The sequence below is a fragment of the Martes martes genome (assembly GCF_963455335.1).
Source record: "Martes martes genome assembly, chromosome: 1".
NCBI classification, from domain to species: domain Eukaryota; kingdom Metazoa; phylum Chordata; class Mammalia; order Carnivora; family Mustelidae; genus Martes; species Martes martes.
In genome coordinates this window covers 66,391,102-66,408,672 of record NC_137888.1, presented here as the reverse complement: position 1 = coordinate 66,408,672, position 17,571 = coordinate 66,391,102, and the positions used below count along the sequence as shown (strand labels likewise).

The 17,571-nt window shown below is 33.7% G+C and overlaps 1 protein-coding gene across 1 annotated transcript in view; it reads right to left on the bottom strand.

The window, feature by feature from the left end:
• The window catches only part of STXBP5L (syntaxin binding protein 5L), a 408,526-nt gene that overhangs the window by 170,030 nt on the left and 220,925 nt on the right, over positions 1 to 17,571 (bottom strand). The window contains exons 10-11 of the mRNA XM_080822438.1: positions 9,467 to 9,545; positions 2,785 to 2,939 (exon numbers count right to left, since the gene is read on the bottom strand). Coding sequence (XP_080678564.1) covers positions 2,785 to 2,939; positions 9,467 to 9,545 — 234 coding nt within the window. The remainder of the gene's footprint in view (positions 1 to 2,784; positions 2,940 to 9,466; positions 9,546 to 17,571) is intronic.

The following is a 17,571-nucleotide window of genomic DNA, read 5'->3' as shown; positions in this document are numbered from 1 at the left end:
TCATACTCAAAATATACTGTTAAGTGAAAAAAAGTGTAATATGGAATAACACATAGAATATATTCTCATTTGTACAAAAAAGAGATAATGTATACATGGATAAGTACACATAGACATATGCATAAACTTTTGGGGAGAATACATAAACTTAGAAATAGTCGCTTCTAGAAGGGCAGTGATTGTAGGGTCTTCTCTGTCAGTTTCATGTATTATTGTTTTAGCCAGAAATAGTGAACTACATTTATATTTTACAAGTAAAGTTAAAGTATTTCTCTTAGCTCCTGATAAATAAAAATTCCATCCTCATTATCACTACTCTGAAAAACAAAGACATATATGTGGCTTGGAAGTGATTAGACATAGTTACAATATATTTATAATTTACTTAATATTATTAGAAATTATCCTAACATCTCTACTGATGTGTAGAAACTTATATACACACACACACACATAAAAATATGTGGTTGCAGAGATCAAACACTATCAGCCTCTATTACTGGCACATACATTTTTCTCTAAGCTCTTTTATAGGAGGTGTTTTCCTAAATTCAGCTTTTGGTCTTTTGTTAGTTCTTTATTCCTTTATCATTCATTCTCATAACTCCAAAGAACACCTATATTCTGATAATTCATAAATAAATATTAAAGACCTTTTCTTTCTCTTTATCTGCTGTCCAAGCAACTCTACTGACTTATAATCAGACATCTTTTTCTCTTTCCAAAAACTCTTATTATTGCATATGAAACCACTGTTCTTTTTCAAAATTTTATTTATTCATTTGAGAGAGAGACATAGAGCAAGCAGGAGTGAGATGGGGGTGGGGGAGGCAGGGGCAGAGGGAGAGAGAAGCAGGCTCCCTGCTGAGCAGGGAACCCTACAGCGGGCTCAATCCCAGACCACTGGATCGTGACCTGAGCAGAAGGCAGAGGCTTAACTGACTGAGCCACCCAGGCACCCCTGAAACCACTATTCTTAAAATATGTTCTCTTTGACTCATCTATCATGTCACTCTCTAAACCTAATTGGTGACCAAATTCAGTGGGTTTCCTCTTTCCATTCCTACAGGCAGCCCTGTGTTAGAGATCTTGACCATTTTAATGAACATTGTCACAGAAACCTCCAAGTTGGAATCTGGAATTTAAGATTTCAGTGTCTATTCAAACCCATAAACTCCTTTTTGGCAAATTTTACTAAAAACATTGCTTTCTTTCATTTTAATATTTTCTCAAAATCCTTCTATTTCCAAATACCTCTAAAAGGCTTTCACTTTTTTCTGTATGTTGATCTCACTCTAGCAAACCTTACAAGGTCTAAGCCCTTTACTCAATATCCTTTTCAAGTGCCAAGTCATTCTTCAAAGTCTATCTAAAGCCTACTTTTTCCATGAAGCCTTGCAAGAATATTTCAGCTATTGACTATTTTACTACCATAAGTTAGTACATTATGTAAACTCTGACTCATATAACTCAGCACTTGTTATATTTTTTAAACTTAAGTCATAATTATCTCCCTCATCCAACTAGATTTTATGTGATTTGATATCAGAGATCAGTTTCATACTTCATCTGTATTCTCAATAAGCCCTTGTAGTACTGAGGCCATAGAAGCATCCAATAAATATTTGTTGATTAATTAACAGCACAGGTAACTTGTCTGTCCCAGCAACTTTGGAAATAAAGTACCATATTGTTATTGCATATCAATTTATCCCAGCTTTAAATATGAAACTAAAAAATTTAAAGCCAATTAATACAGTTGTAATAAAACAATTTATAGATCTTCATAGTTAGAGTATGCTCATTTTGGCCTTCCAATAATCATGTGGGGTTAATATTATTATTCTCTTTCTAAAAATGATAAATCTAACTCATAAAAGTAAAATGACTTACACAAGGTCACCTAGCTAATGAATGGTGTAGCTAAATCATAAAACCAAATACTGTGCCTCCAAGTCTAGTGTTCTTTCTCTTATACATGTTCCCTCTTGAAATTGTAGTTATACACACACACACACACACACACACACACACATACATACATACATACTATGCATACTACATTGTTTTAATACACACATACTATGTTGTTTTAATCATAAACTCATATTTTATGTTTCAGCCTTCTCAATTTTTGGATTTTATTACTAAAAGATTTCATTATTATTAGATTTCATTATATAGTTTGCACATAAGTTCAGCTTTTATGTTTGCAAAAAGTCTTTATATTTAGGATGCATCTCTCCTCCCGAAAGCTCTTCTAATTATTCTCAAAGAAATAAATCACTAACCACACATCAGCAATCCTAGAGTAATCAGAGGTGCTGCAGTTGCATCTGAAGCAAAGCCAGATGTGAAACAGATGCACTACCACCAGAGTTATAGATCACTGATATCAGGTAAGTGCTTTAACTTTGATTAGTGTTGGAATGGGATGGGTGGAGCTGGTCTAGGAGAGGCTATTAGGAGACTTCAGTTTCCCCAAGTGATTTCACCCTGGACCCCTATCGGACCCTCCCAGCTCAGCTTCCACCATCCTTATCAAAGTTTAAAGCACTTACCTGATATAAGAACCTGAAACTCCAGCACTGCTGTACTACATTTGTCTTACTTCCAGTTTGTCAAGTAGGTACAATTGCGGAACCTGCTCCAGCACCTGTAGCTCACAGTGTTGTACCACAGTGGATGTCAGCTGCCAAAACTAAAAATATTTAAGCTTAATTTTATTAGGAACTTACTTCAAAAATGATTTTCAACATTAGTAGTTTGATATTTGTTACTTACCATTTGGATAGGGTGTTTCACATAAAGTAAGAAATTCGACAATAGGATGATCCATTTCAAGCACTGTAATTGCTTTTCCATGCATGATGGTTAAACTCGGTCTTCTGCAAGCTTTGTCATAAGACAATCCACCAGAAAATATTATGAATGGTTCACTGCATAGAAAAAAAAGTTAATGAGATTGAGAAGTCCTTTAAGATGATACAATATCATAAGACTGAACTAATGAAGAATAAGTTTGGTAAGGATTATACACAATACAATTTGACAGCAAATATCTTTCTTAGTCCAAAATGTCTCCCCCAAATAACTTCCTATTCTACCATTTCTCTTTTTCTAGTTGTGAATTCTCACCATTAAAATACTAATGAATCAGTCTAAAGGTGATGAGGTGTATTGGGGAAAAGGTAGAGAAGTTGGGAGGAAATACAGGTGCTCATCGACTCAAAAGGACATCTCTACATATATTAGTTGATTCCCCAAACTCTGTATCACTACCTTTAGAATATTAAGCTATGTTAATTTATCATATTAACCACTTGGCATGTGGAGTCCAAAATTCCTAAGGGATAAAAGAGGCAATTTTCAATATAAAATTAAATGTGATAATAGCAAGCCCAGCGTGGTAGAAGGTAACATAAAAATTCTATGTAATGGAGTTTCTGTGGGAAAAGGGTTATGATAAAAAGATGGAGAAAACTAAGAACAAAAAATATGTTCTTCCCAATTTTTCTTTGGGTCAGCCAGTTCTATCTAGCTGCTAAAACTAACATCAAACTTTCTAGGTTCTGTTAGTTGCAAGATACAATTAGATAAATTGAGTAGGGCTGAGATGACTATAAAATACTACAGTTGTCAGAAAGTTATGAAATAGTGTCATAATTTTTCACTTTTCTTAAATTAATACTATATCTCTAATTTATGTATATAAAATAAAATATGTTGATGGAATATTTTAAATAAGTAAATATCAAACTGAAAATACTCTCCAGAAGTTTTTTTCAAAAAGAACTAGACAATTATTTTACCAAATTCTTTGAGAATATATGCTTTTCTAAATAATTCATTTTTATCTATTCACTAAAGAATCTAAAAATTCTAAAATTCTAAAGATTCTAAATTCTAATTCTGAGTCTAATTCTAAGAGATTTTAATTCTAAAAATTCTAAGATTCTAAAAATCACTCTATAAATTTCCTTTTCTCTTTCATTTCATACTGTACATGGTACTCAACATTACCAATGGGGCATTTGCTAATATTAGGGTGGCTATATAACAAGAACAAAAAGAGCTTTTAAAAAAAAGTTTCCATTAAAATCTACATATAAAATGTCTATACTGATTTTTATTTATAATTCTGTCTTAATATTTTAACATAAATATTTGAGTTGTAAGCTAAATACGAAAAATACTCTAATTTATTTTCTTTGAGTCCTGTATTCATTGATGTGAGTTAGTCTTGCTTCAGTAATTTGATGTACTAAATTACCAACCTAGTAATGGTGGTTCTAGGCAGCAAGTTTTTTCCTATAAAATAAATACTTATATTATTAAGACTTCTCCAGATTTAAAAGTCATTCCTAATGAAATTAGTAAGTGTTCTTGCACATTTTTGTGTTGCTTTGTTTACAAAAAATGTCCTGACTTAGAGAATATACTATTTTTTCATACATATTGAAGTTAACTATCTGCTCCAAGTGTTAGTAAGGTCATAAGTATCTATTTTTTCCATGTAAAAGGGGAGTAAATTTAATCTCATCCCCCAGTGCTAATCCAAATATGGGATAAGAAGCAATTTATTCTTCCTTTTTTTTGGTAAGCACAATGGAAAAGATGTCCTTGTTATATTGGAAGAAAGCAAAACCTTTTCTGCTTTTATTATGACTGCATCAGAAAACACTGGGTCTGAAGTTAATTACTGATATATATGCACTTCTCTGTAAGCTATTGAATGACTGAACAAAGAGTTAATTCCTCAGGAAAATGCTCAGGAAATCACTCATCTATAATTGCATTAGATACTTAATTATCACATTAAATTCTCATAAGTATAATCCTCATTTTATTAATGAGGTTAAATAACAACTAAGCAGAAAAACCCAAAAGAAAACAGATCTGTCAGATTTCAAAGCCTATTCTCCTAAACAGTGATCTGTACTGCCTGTAGCAGATGAGTCTGAGATTAATACAGGTGAAGTTGTTTAGAGGCAAGCAGCTATGAAATGGAAGGATAAAGAATGAAATCCAGACTCCAAAGTACAGGTTTTTCACTTCTAGTCTAATGTTTCTAAAATTGTGGAATATAACTTTAAAAATGTTCCAAAAAAAAGTTTTTTTTAAAAGGTTTTATTGATTTATATGACAGAGAGAGAGAGAGCACAAGCAGGGAGAGCAGGAGAAGGAGAAGCAGGCTCCTAAGCAGGGAGCCTGATGTGGGGCCTGATCCCATGACCCTGGGATCATGATCTGAACTGAAGGCAGACACTTAACCAACTGAGCCACCCAGATGTCCCTGAAAAATAGTTTTTAATTTCAAATTTGACAAACACTAACAAACCATATCTCCCTTTTGAAATTTTATAATTCAGGCCATATAGCAAAGATTTTAAGAAGCTATACAGTAAAGAATCCAATTTACTTTCATATAACCCAGAATATCTTAGATCTCTCAAATGTATTTGATTATAGATTCCTAATTTTCCATGAATACAGTTAGTGATCAAAGGGACACAATTTGATAAATACTATACCATACTAAACTGACCTTTACTATTTACTACAAGTGTATCCTGGTATACTCATCAGATGGATTATTACAAAAGAAATAACTGCCTATATAATTAACAATGTCTTCATACATAAAGAAAACATTAATACAAATTAAAAATTATTCTTTAAAATATTTTACTTATTTGACAGAGAGAGCCAGAGAGCATAAGCAGGGGGAATATCAGAGAAAGAAGAAGCAGGCTCCCCACTGAGCAGGGAGCCCAATACAGGACTCCATCTCGGGACCCTGAGATCATGACCTGAGCTGAACGCAGGCATTTAACTGACTGAGCCACCCAGGCACCCCCAAATTAAAGATTATTGACAATACCTTGGATAAATCCCAAAGGCATTATGTTGAATGAAAGAAGATAGGATCAAAATGTTACATAATATATAACTGTATTTATATGACATCTTAAAAAGACAAAACTATAGTGACAGAGAACAGATCAATGGTTGTCAGGGGTTAGAAGTAGAGAGAAAATTATGAGCATAAGGAACAAAAGGAGAGAATTTTGGGGGTATGAAAATGTTCTGTATTCTTATTGTGGTGGTGATTTCAGGCATCTATACATGTGTTAAAATTCACAGTATTGTACACCAAAAGAAAACAGTATTTTACTGATTTGTAAAATAAATATAAAAAAGCATTAAATTCTTTTCTCAGTGAAGGCAACAAGATTAAGCAATAAACCATGCAACATAATATAGTACATACTAAAACAACATTTGCTGAGTATTTATGATATTCTGGGTATTGTGTGAAGAAATTTACTTGTGTTATGGTATCGAATCCTTATAATATCCCAATGAGAAAACTATTATTATTCTCACTTAACAGATGGATATACTGAGGCTTAGAGAACTTTACACATGAAGTCTACCAATAGGTGGCCATGATAGAAAGGGATTAAAAGACAAGCAAAAAGTAATTTTTATTAATTACAGAGAACTTGAAAATGTTAGTGGTAGCAGATAGAGAGATCATTATCCCTTTTTTTGAATAGAATAAATTAATTAAGCATAGAGGTGACTGGGAACCAATGATTCCTAAGCAAAATGATTCTTTATCCCTAGAAACGTAAAGCCAGTTTGTGAATGGTTGATCTAAAATGAATTAAGCAGGACATACCCCTAGCATCCGCTACCTGTGCAATCCTTTGAGACCCTATTGCTGCAGCATATTTGGTAGAACTCTTCTTAAAGTTCTTGCTCCTGCCACAGCCATCCCAATTTTTGACTTCACAAAGTTTCTACTGTGTACTAGTTGGAGCAGAAATATAGCTATTTATTGTCACTTCCGGGGTATGGCCCATTTTGCTGTCAGAATATCTTTTAGTACTCAGTTTTGGTGCTCCTCTGCTGTTTAGTCTCTTTGTGTTCTGAGCTGTGGAACCACTGCTTTTAAAGGTGACTTTTCTAATATAGTAGTAATCACAACAAACATACACAATGTACTTAAAGTGCACAGTAAGTGAGATGGCAGTAATTATGATCAATAATATATAATTATTTCACATTAGAAATCTGAAGAATTATTTCTACACAAAATTGGGTTACTAATTACTAGAATAACTCATTAAATTAGGATCAGTGGAATAACTTTAACAACGTGAAATATCATGTCTTTGATGACGATAACTTTTTTGTTTTTGATAACTTATTTTTATCAAGAAACCCACTATGTGTCACTCATTAAACTTATGACATTACACACTTCATGCATAATTTCACTTATTCTTCACAAATCTCACAATGAGATAGGTATAATTGATGAGGAAATTAAAATTTAAAAGTTAATTAAAAATTTCAAGGTCAACTGCTGGGTATTTACCCCAAAGATACAGATGTAGTGAAAAGAAGGGCCATCTGTACCCCAATGTTTATAGCAGCAATGGCCACGGTCGCCAAACTGTGGAAAGAACCAAGATGCCCTTCAACGGATGAAAGGATAAGGAAGATGTGGTCCATATACACTATGGAGTATTATGCCTCCATCAGAAAGGACGAATACCCAACTTTTGTAGCAACATGGACAGGACTGGAAGAGATTATGCTGAGTGAAATAAGTCAAGCAGAGAGAGTCAAGTATCATATGGTTTCACTTATTTGTGGAGCATAACAAATAACATGGAGGACAAGGGGAGATGGAGAGGAGAAGGGAGTTGAGGGAAATTGGAAGGGGAGGTGAACCATGAGAGACTATGGACTCTGAAAAACAACCTGAGGGTTTTGAAGGGGCGGGGTGGGAGGGTGCGGGAACCAGGTGGTGGGTATTAGGGAGGGCACAGATTGCATGGAGCACTGGGTGTGATGAAAAAACAATGAATACTGTTACGCTGAAAATAAATAAAAAATTTAATTAAAAAAAATTTCAAGGTCACATAGCTGTCTTGCCCCATATGCCACAGATCTTAATAATTATTTTACACTGTCTTGACTTGAATTCCTGATTCCTAAAGTACCTTCTCTTTACCTTCACCCTTTCCTTACTCTGTGTGTCAATCCTATTATCCCTTAAGACCCATCTCAGGTATCCCCTTTCCCAAGAAGAAATTTACTGATCTCTCTTCACCATTCTCTTCCCCCCGCCTTCTAGGCTGGGTTAGGTATCCTTTTGTTGTGCTCTCATAGCATATCTCTATAAAAGCACCTCACATGTTACATGGAAACTACTAGTTTACGACCTTACTTCTTCTTCTAGACAATAACAGATTCAAAAGCAAGCAGTATTCTCTTTCATTTTAGTACACCAAACAAGTTGCATAGTGTGTACTAAGTAGTAATAACTAATAATATGTGTACATAATAACAATATATGTATATATAGAAAATGTTTCCACATTAATATACATATATATGTATATATAATATATATGTAAAATATTTCCATCCATAATAATTAAATTTAAAATATTTTAATACTTTAATTATTGTAGTACAAAACTGTGGTCATTTTTACTACTTATGTTTAGTAACATTCGACTGGACTAAGGAGGTATTGATCTATCACATGTGTATGTACACACATATATATATGTGTGTGTGTATATATATATATACTATTGTAAAAATATATACATAAAGTGTATTTATATACAAAATATATACCATATATGATAGTTTATATATATAAGGTAACTCATTAAAAATGGCCATAATTTTATACTATTAAATGTTTCAAAGAGCAGGTGTAATACATCTATAATATTGAGAATACATTACACGTGAACATGTAAGTAATATAAAGTAGAATATCCCAATTTAGAGTTAAAATAAAATAAAGGTTTAGGCAAGATTTGTAATTACGGTAATTCTGGATGAGAATATTGCCATTAATAATTATTATAAGTAAAAAAAATTCTTGATTTATAGGATAAGTTTGCTACATATACATCATATCATTTTATTATATATTATTATTCAACTTAATTTTCTATATCTTAAAATTTAGTACTATTTTATTAAGCTAATACATATAACTCTTTATTTTTCCAACTAACTATAATCTTTCCAAGTTCAGAATGTAAAATCATGAAGTACAGAGACTTGGTTATGTATTTAATTCTTTCACATGCAGTACCAATAGTTATGCTTATGCTTAATAATACTAAATGATTGCTACTTGTAATTGCTACTTGTAATGTACATGGCCCAAAAGTCTGACATTGTTAAATTAAATATTCATCTGAATATTCATAGAAAGTTAAAATAATTAGATATTCATCATAATATCATAGATATTCATATTAAATAATAAAGAAGTTGCTATTATCAGTGAAGAGGATTTAGCCAATTAATATACTTACATAATTATATGAAACTTTAAATAATACATAATCAGTAAAGTTCATTCTTGTCTCTGTTTCTTATATATATTCTCATATCACCCAAAATAAAAAATGCATACCTGTTTCTACAAGTCTTGTATTCTACTTTTAGAATTGGTTTACAAGATTCAGATTTTCTTCCTTCTTTTTGACTTTTTCCTATAGAAAGAAAAAGGATTTTGTTAAATTGTATTTAAATTCTATACATCCATGACAATTCCAAATATATGACTAAAAGAATATAAAGAAAAAATAAGGTAATTAATGTGTTTTTCATAATAGGATAAATACAATTCTATGCATTCTAACATATTTGTTGAATTTGTAAACAATCTGTTGAATCCTAACAATTGACTGCTATATAAGCAATAAAGTAATTTGGTTTTTTTTTTATTTTTTATTTCTTTTCAGCATAACAGTATTCATTGTTTTTTCACCAGACCCAGTGCTCCATGCAATCCGTGCCCTCCCTAAGCAATAAAGTAATTTGTAAACTTACCATATCTATATTGTTTTATATTCTCCATGAATAAATCTAGCCTCATATAGTTATTTTAATTATGTAAGTCTTAAGATTACTTTAGAATTAAAGACACATACACATACACACTTATCTGCATAATGAAATATAAAATTACAAAAATCCATACTAGGGCCATTATAGATTTTATCTATAATACAAGCAAACCCCTTTTGCATGCAAAAAGATTTGCCATTTAAAACTTATGATAGACTATCAAAATCATTGCACTTTCATCAAATTTGTTTAATGGAAAGCCCATTAGACAACGAACACAGATGGTATATTTCAATGATGTACTATATTTGTATAAAAATATTTCCTTGTAGGGAAATGTTATGTTGTTTAGACTTCATGGATTTTGAAAAATGATCAAAAAGAGTTGAAAATGGAAGTAAAGCTATTTCTGCAAATAACGTCTTTCCAGTTGTGATTTTGCCTATACTTATATGTCTCATTTTGTTAAAATTGACATTTTTGAGGTATTTTTTTTATTTTAATAAGTACCCTTATTTATTCTTGTATTGCCACAACTGTTTATAGACACAGATACCTATTATGTAGATAAATGCTTATGTGCATTTAAGTGTAAATTTTTCAGGATAGCTTCAGAATGGCACAGTCATAATCCAAATAGGATGTCAAAATAACTTTGTTTAATTTGTTTAAAGGGCAGGGTATCAGCATATAACATACTTTCTCTGCTTCATGGCATGCTTTCTGAATTTGCTTTCTCTTTCCTTTACCCTACATCAACTAAAGAAGTAATCAATAATAAAATATTGGTATAATCATTCACACAGTAAAAAAAAATTAAAATTTAAAGTATCCTTATTATATATAAAAAGGAATTGCTGACATTATATGTAGATCATGATGCCTTACAAAGATAGAACTTTGGCTCAGGGACTCTGAGCAGTGGATAAGAAACAGCTGGTTGGTGATTCCTGGTTGGGTAACATGTGGGAACAGAGAGAATTGAAGTAAATAACACAGGAAGGAAGAAGACTCATTCTCCTCAGTTGATATCTTTTTCATCCATTTCCTCTCTAATAATCGCCAAGCCATAAATCAAATCAAGATAGTATATTTGCTGTTTTATATCTATACGTGTGTGTGTGTGTGTGTGTAACCAATTATAATTTTTCAATGGATACACACTAGTATTATGCAGTGATTTCAGTAAAAATGAATAATATTCAAATTAATTAATTAATTATTTACTTTAATTTCTAACTCCAATAATTAATTTTTGGCTGAAGTTTTTCAACTTTGATTATGTTCATTTTCAGTAATTGAAATATGTCTATATGTTGTAAAAAATTGTTATAAAATTGCATTTATTGATACGCTTTATGTTCAAAGTACTATACTAAATGGCATGGTAAAAAGAAATAACTGACCACCAGGAAACTTAAAATTTACTAGTTTAAGCAAAGCATATATAAACCTTATAATATAAGGTATCCTAAACAAATAAGTGATAAACTTGAAGTATTGAGAATAGTAGGAGTACATGAAGTAGGAGTTAAGAATATTATGGTTTCACTTCATGACAGAAAATTTTACAGATTTCTGCAGATGACTTTCTAGAAGCTAGATTAAGCATTGAAAGATAGAACTTGGGAGTTACGGTCCAAGACGGTGATATAGGAAGTCCCAGAACTCAACCCTTCCATAGACACACCAAATCTATACCTACTAATAGAGTAATTCCTCCTGAAGAAGAACTGAGAGCCAACTGAACAGCTTCTGTACAAGGAAAGATAGAGACCAAAAAGAGAAAAGCACAAGAGAGGGAGAAATAGTAAAAAAGGGAATCTCTAACACCAACACTGTGAACTACAGTGGGGAGGGACAGGACTAACGGACCATGAGCAGATTCATCTGTCCTGGGGTGTAGAAAAAAGCCATGGTTTAAAAGGGCAACTAGAATATAATGGAACCAGCCAAAAGGGAGAGGAGCTGGAAGTCTCTTAAGGCTGGTGGGACTGGTGAACACCACTGTTTATGAACGCCCTCCACCATGAGAGTAAAGATGGGAGCAGGGTTCAGGTGCCATAGCTGACCTCCCACCTTAGCAAGACTTGGACCCCTAGCCCATACCAGACCTTGATGGCCTGTGCCACAGAAAAACAGTGCCACAGTTTAAAAGAGTAACTACCATATAAAAGGTCAAACCCTAGAACTTCACCAAATGGCGAGCGAGCTGCTGAAACTTTCTTCTGGCTGGAAAGCACCATGATTTACATTCTCCTCTCCACCTTGATAGAACAAACAAGAGCCATGATCCAGGCACCTTAGCTAGCCTGCCACCTCAATATCCCTGGGCCCCTAGCTCACACCAGCCCCAGCCATCGCGTCAAGACAGCCCCAGTGCGGTGGACACTGTAACACTCCTGCTCAGTGCTCACTACAGCTCAAGCTTTTGCCAAAGTAACACATGGGCAAAGCACTCCAGAACATTCCGGGTCCACATAATGTTCACTCCAGACAATTTACTAGGTACCCCTTGAATGGAGCACTCCAGAAACCCCCTGTCTATGCCCACTTTGGCTCCAGCTTCTCCACCAGGGCCTCCTCTGCATGGAGCACACTGGGAACATCTGGCTCACATTCTGCCTCAGTTCCAGCCTCCCCACCAGCGTTTCCCCTCCATGAGATCACTCTGGGACACCCCAGCTTGCACCAGCTTTAGCTTTAGCCATCCTGCCAGGGCATACTATGCATGGAGAGCTCCAGAACGCCCCCACCTCCCACCCCACCCAGCACCCACTTCAGGTTTAACTACCTTGCTTGGGTGTTCTCTGTGTGGAGAGTCCTAGGACATCCCAGCTTGTACCCACTTTAACTTTAGCCATCCTGCCAGGGTAGACTCTGTGTAGAGTCCCAGGATTCCAACCCCCAACACAGCTTACACCCACTTCAGCTGTCCTGACAGGGCATTCTTATGTGGAGAGCCCTAGGACCACACTGGCCCACACCCATTTCAGTTTCAGCCATACAACCAGAGAGTTCCCAGCACAGGGTGCACTAGGACCCATAATACACAACAGCCACAGCTCAAGCCAGCCAACCGAAGTCACCAGGCGCAGTCTACAAGGGGATGACAATACACAAGATCATTCCTTCAAATCTAGAAGAAATAGCTGTTGCACCTAACTCACAGAAACAAAAAAGTCAAGTTAAGAGGCGACAGAAGAATATGTTCCAAATGAAAGAAGATAAAACCTCAGAAAAAGAACTAAATGAAACAAAGATAACCAACCTACCTGACAGAGTTCAAAATAATGGTAATAAAGATGCTCAATGAGAGAAGAGTAGATGAATTCAGTGAGAACTTTAACATGAGATTAAATATACAAAAAACCATCATTAGAGTTGAAGAATACCATAACTGAAGTGGAAAATCAAATAGAGGGAATCAACAGTAGATTAGAAGGTACAGAAGTGATCTGAAAGACAAGGTAATGGAAAGCACCCAACCTGAACAGCAAAAAAGAAAAAAAATTGTAAAAAATGAGGATAGGTTAAGGACTACCTTGGACAGCATCAACCAAACAAACATCCTCATTATATGCATTTCAGAAGGATAAGGAAGAGAAAGGGGGTCCAAAACTTATTTTAAAAAAATAATAGCTGAAAACTTCAATAACCTGGGGAAGGAAATAGACATCCAGGCTCAGGAAGCAGAGGTCCAAACAAGGTTAATCTAAGGACATCCACACCATGAGACATAATAATTAAAATGTACAAGATTAAAGATAAAACTAAAGGCCTAAAAGTGAGACAGGAAACCATCAAAATCCTACAGGAGAACAGAGGCAGCAACCTCTTTGGCTTTGACTGTAGCAACTTCTTACTAGACACGTCTTTGGAGGCAAGGTAAACAAAAGCAAAAATGAATTATTGGGACCATCTAAAAATAAAAAGCTTCTGCACAGTAAAGGAAATAATCAACAAAACTAAAAGACAATCTACAGACTGGGAGAAGATATTTGCAAATGACATTATCTGATAAAGGGTTAGTATCCAAAACGTATAAAGAACTTATCAAACTCAACATCCAAAAAACAAACAACCCAGTTAAGAAACTGGCAGAAGACATAAATAGACATTTTCCAAAGAAGACAGCCAGATGGCTAACACATGAAAAGGTGCTAAACATCACTTATCATCAAGGAAATGAAAATCAAAACCACAGTGAGATATCACCTCACACCTGTCAGAATGTTAACAATACAGGAACAATACAGGAAATAACAGATGTTGGCAAGGATGTGGAAATATTAGAATCCTCTTACACTGTTGGTGGTAATACAAACTGATGCAGCCACTGTGGAAAACAGTACGGAGGTTCCTCAGAAAGTTAAAAATAGAACTACCCTATGACCTATTTGGTATTCATCCAAAGGACACAAAAATACTGATTCAAAGGGACACATGCACCCTGATGCTTCTAATTGCAGCAATATCAACAATAGCCAAATTATGGAAAGAGCCCAAGTGAAGTGTCCATTGACCAAACACACACACACACACACACACACACACACCAGAATATTACTCAGCCATCACAAAGAGTGAAATCTTGCCATTTGCAATGACTTGGATGGAGTTAGAATATATTATGCTAAGCAAAAGAAGTCAGAGAAAGGTAAATAAAATATGATTTCACTCATGTGTAATTTGGGAAACAAAACAGATGAACATTGGGAAAAAAGGGGGGGAAGCAAACCATAAGAGACTCTTAACTATAGAAAACAAACAAGGTTGATGGAGGGAGGCAGGTGACGGATGGGCTAAACGGGTGATGGGTATTAAGGAGAGTACTTGTGATGAGCACTGAGTGTTATATGTAAGTGATAAATCATTAAATTCTACACCTGGAACCGATTTTACCATGTATGTTAATGAACTAGAATTTAAATAAAAAATTGAAATAAAAAAAGGAAAAAGAAAGACTAAAGATAGAATCTCAAAAGCTGCAAGAGATAAGCAACTAGTTATGTACGAAGGAAGCCCCAAATAGCTATCAAGTGATTTTTCAACAGAAACTTTGCAGGCCAGAATAAAGCGGCATGATATATTCAAAGAGCTGAAAAGAAAAAAAAATCTACAACCAAGAATACTCTTTCCAGCAAAGTTATCATTCAGAATTGAAGGAGCAATAAAGAATTTCCCAAAGAAAAGTTAAAGGATCATCACCACTGAACTGGTCTTACAATAAATGTTAAAGGAACTTCTTTTAGTGGAAAAGGAAGGCTATAACTAGAAGTAAGAAAATCACAAAAGAAAAAAAATATCATGAGTAAAAGCAAATATATAGTAAAGGTAATAGAGCAATCACTTATAAAGCTAGTTTGAAGGTTAAATGAAAAAATAATGCAGTTAATTATATCTAAGAAATTAATGAAGGGGTACAGAAAATAAAAAGATGTAATTATGATAAAATATACATAAAATGTGAAGGGAGAAATAACATAAAGTTATTTTAGAATATATTCACACTTAAGTGACCATCAAATTAATATACACTTCTATATACTTAGAATGTTAGATATTAAATTTATGGTAACCACAAACCAAAAACCTATAATACATATACAAGAAATAAAGAGAAAGAAAACCAACCGTAACACTAAAGAAAGATATCAGTTACAAAGAAGAGAAAAAGAAAGGAACAGAGAACTACAAAAACTAACAGAAAACAACTGACAAAATGGCAAATTAGATACCTATCAATAATTACTTTACATATAAATGGTGTAATGCCCTCATCAAAAACATAGGGTGGTAGAATAAATAAAAATATAAGATCAACCCATCTTTATGCTGCCTACAAAAGACTCACTTCAAACCTAAATACATATACAGATTTAAAGCGAAAGGATGGAAAAAGATGATGCAAAGGAAAGTGAAAAAAAAGGGGGGAAACAATACTTGTGTTTAACAAAACAGACTAAAAAAAAAAAAACTATTAACAAGAGACAAAGAAGGGGACTATGCAATGATAAAGTGGTTAATACAACAAGAGCCAAAACAATTGTAAATATCTATGTAGTCAACATTAGAGCACCCAAATACATAAAAAAGGGAGAAATTGACATTAATACAATAATAGTAAAGGTCTATAACTACTACTTAACACCAATGGATAGATTGGGCAGAAAAACAATAAGGAAATGATGTCTTTGAATGACTTAACAGAAATATGCAGAACATTCCATCCCAAAACAACAGAATACACATTCTGTTCAGGCGCACATGAAACATTCTCTAGGATAGATCACATGTTAGGCCACAAGACAAGTCTCAATAAATTTAAGATTACTGAAATCATATCAAACATCCTTTTTGACCACAATAGTATGAAACCACAAGACAATCATAAGGAAGAAAAAAAAAAAAAAAAGGAAAAACCCAAACACAAGTAGGCTACCAATATGCTACTAGCAACCAGTGGGTCAATGAAGAAATCAGAAATCAAATAGAAAATTAATACATGGGGGCATCAGGGTGGCTCAGTTGGTTAGGCATCAGAGTCTTCATTTTGGCTCAGGTCATGATCTCAGTATTGTGAGATGGACACTCACACTGGGCTTTGTGCTGGTTGGGAATGGAGCCTGTTGGGGATTCTATCTCCCTCTCCCTCTGCTCCTACCTCCCACTCATGCTTACTCACGCTAAAAAAAAAAAAAAAGTAGAGGAATAAAAATGAAAACACAGTGCTTAAAATCTTTGATACAGTGAAAATAGTTCTAAGTGGGAAATTTAGAGCAATACAGGCCTACCTCAAGAAACAAAAATAATCTCCAATAAACAATCTAATCCTACACCTAAAAGGACTAGAAATTAAGAACAAAGCCCAAAGTTAGTAAAAGGAAGAGAATAATAAAGATAAGAGCAGAAATAAATGAAATAAAACTAAAAAATCAACAGAACAATCAATGATACTGAAAGCTGTTTCTTTGAAAGGATAAAAAAATTGATAAACCTTTAGTTAGACTCATCAAAACCAAAAAAAGGTAGATTCAAATAAATAAAATCAGAAATTAAAGAAGAGAAATAACAGCTGAAATTGAAGAAATACAGAGGATTATAGGAAACTACCACAAAAATTATATGTCAATAAAGTGGACAACCTTGAAGAAATGAATAAATTCCTAGAAACATAGAAACTTACAAAATTGAATCAGGAAGAAATAAAAATCTAAACAGATCAATTACTACTAATAAAATTCAATGGGTAATCAAAAAACTTCCAATAAACAAAAGTCTACATCCAGATTGAGTCACGGGTGAATTCTACCAAACATTTGAGGAAGAGTTAATATCTATTCTTCTCAAACTATTCCAAAAGGTAGACAAGAAAGGAAAGCTTCTAAATACATTCTATAATGTCAGCCATATCCTGATAATAAAACCAAAGACACTACAAAAAAGAAAACTATAGAGCAAGATCCCTGATGAACACAGATGCAAAACTTCTCAACAAAATATTAGCAAGCTACATTCAATGATATATTAAAAGGATCACTCACCATAATCAAGTAGAATTTACCAAAGATGGTTCAATATTTGCAAATCACTCAATGTGATATATCACATTTACAAAATGAAGGATAAAAATGATATGATCATCTTGGGGCGCCTGGGTGGCTC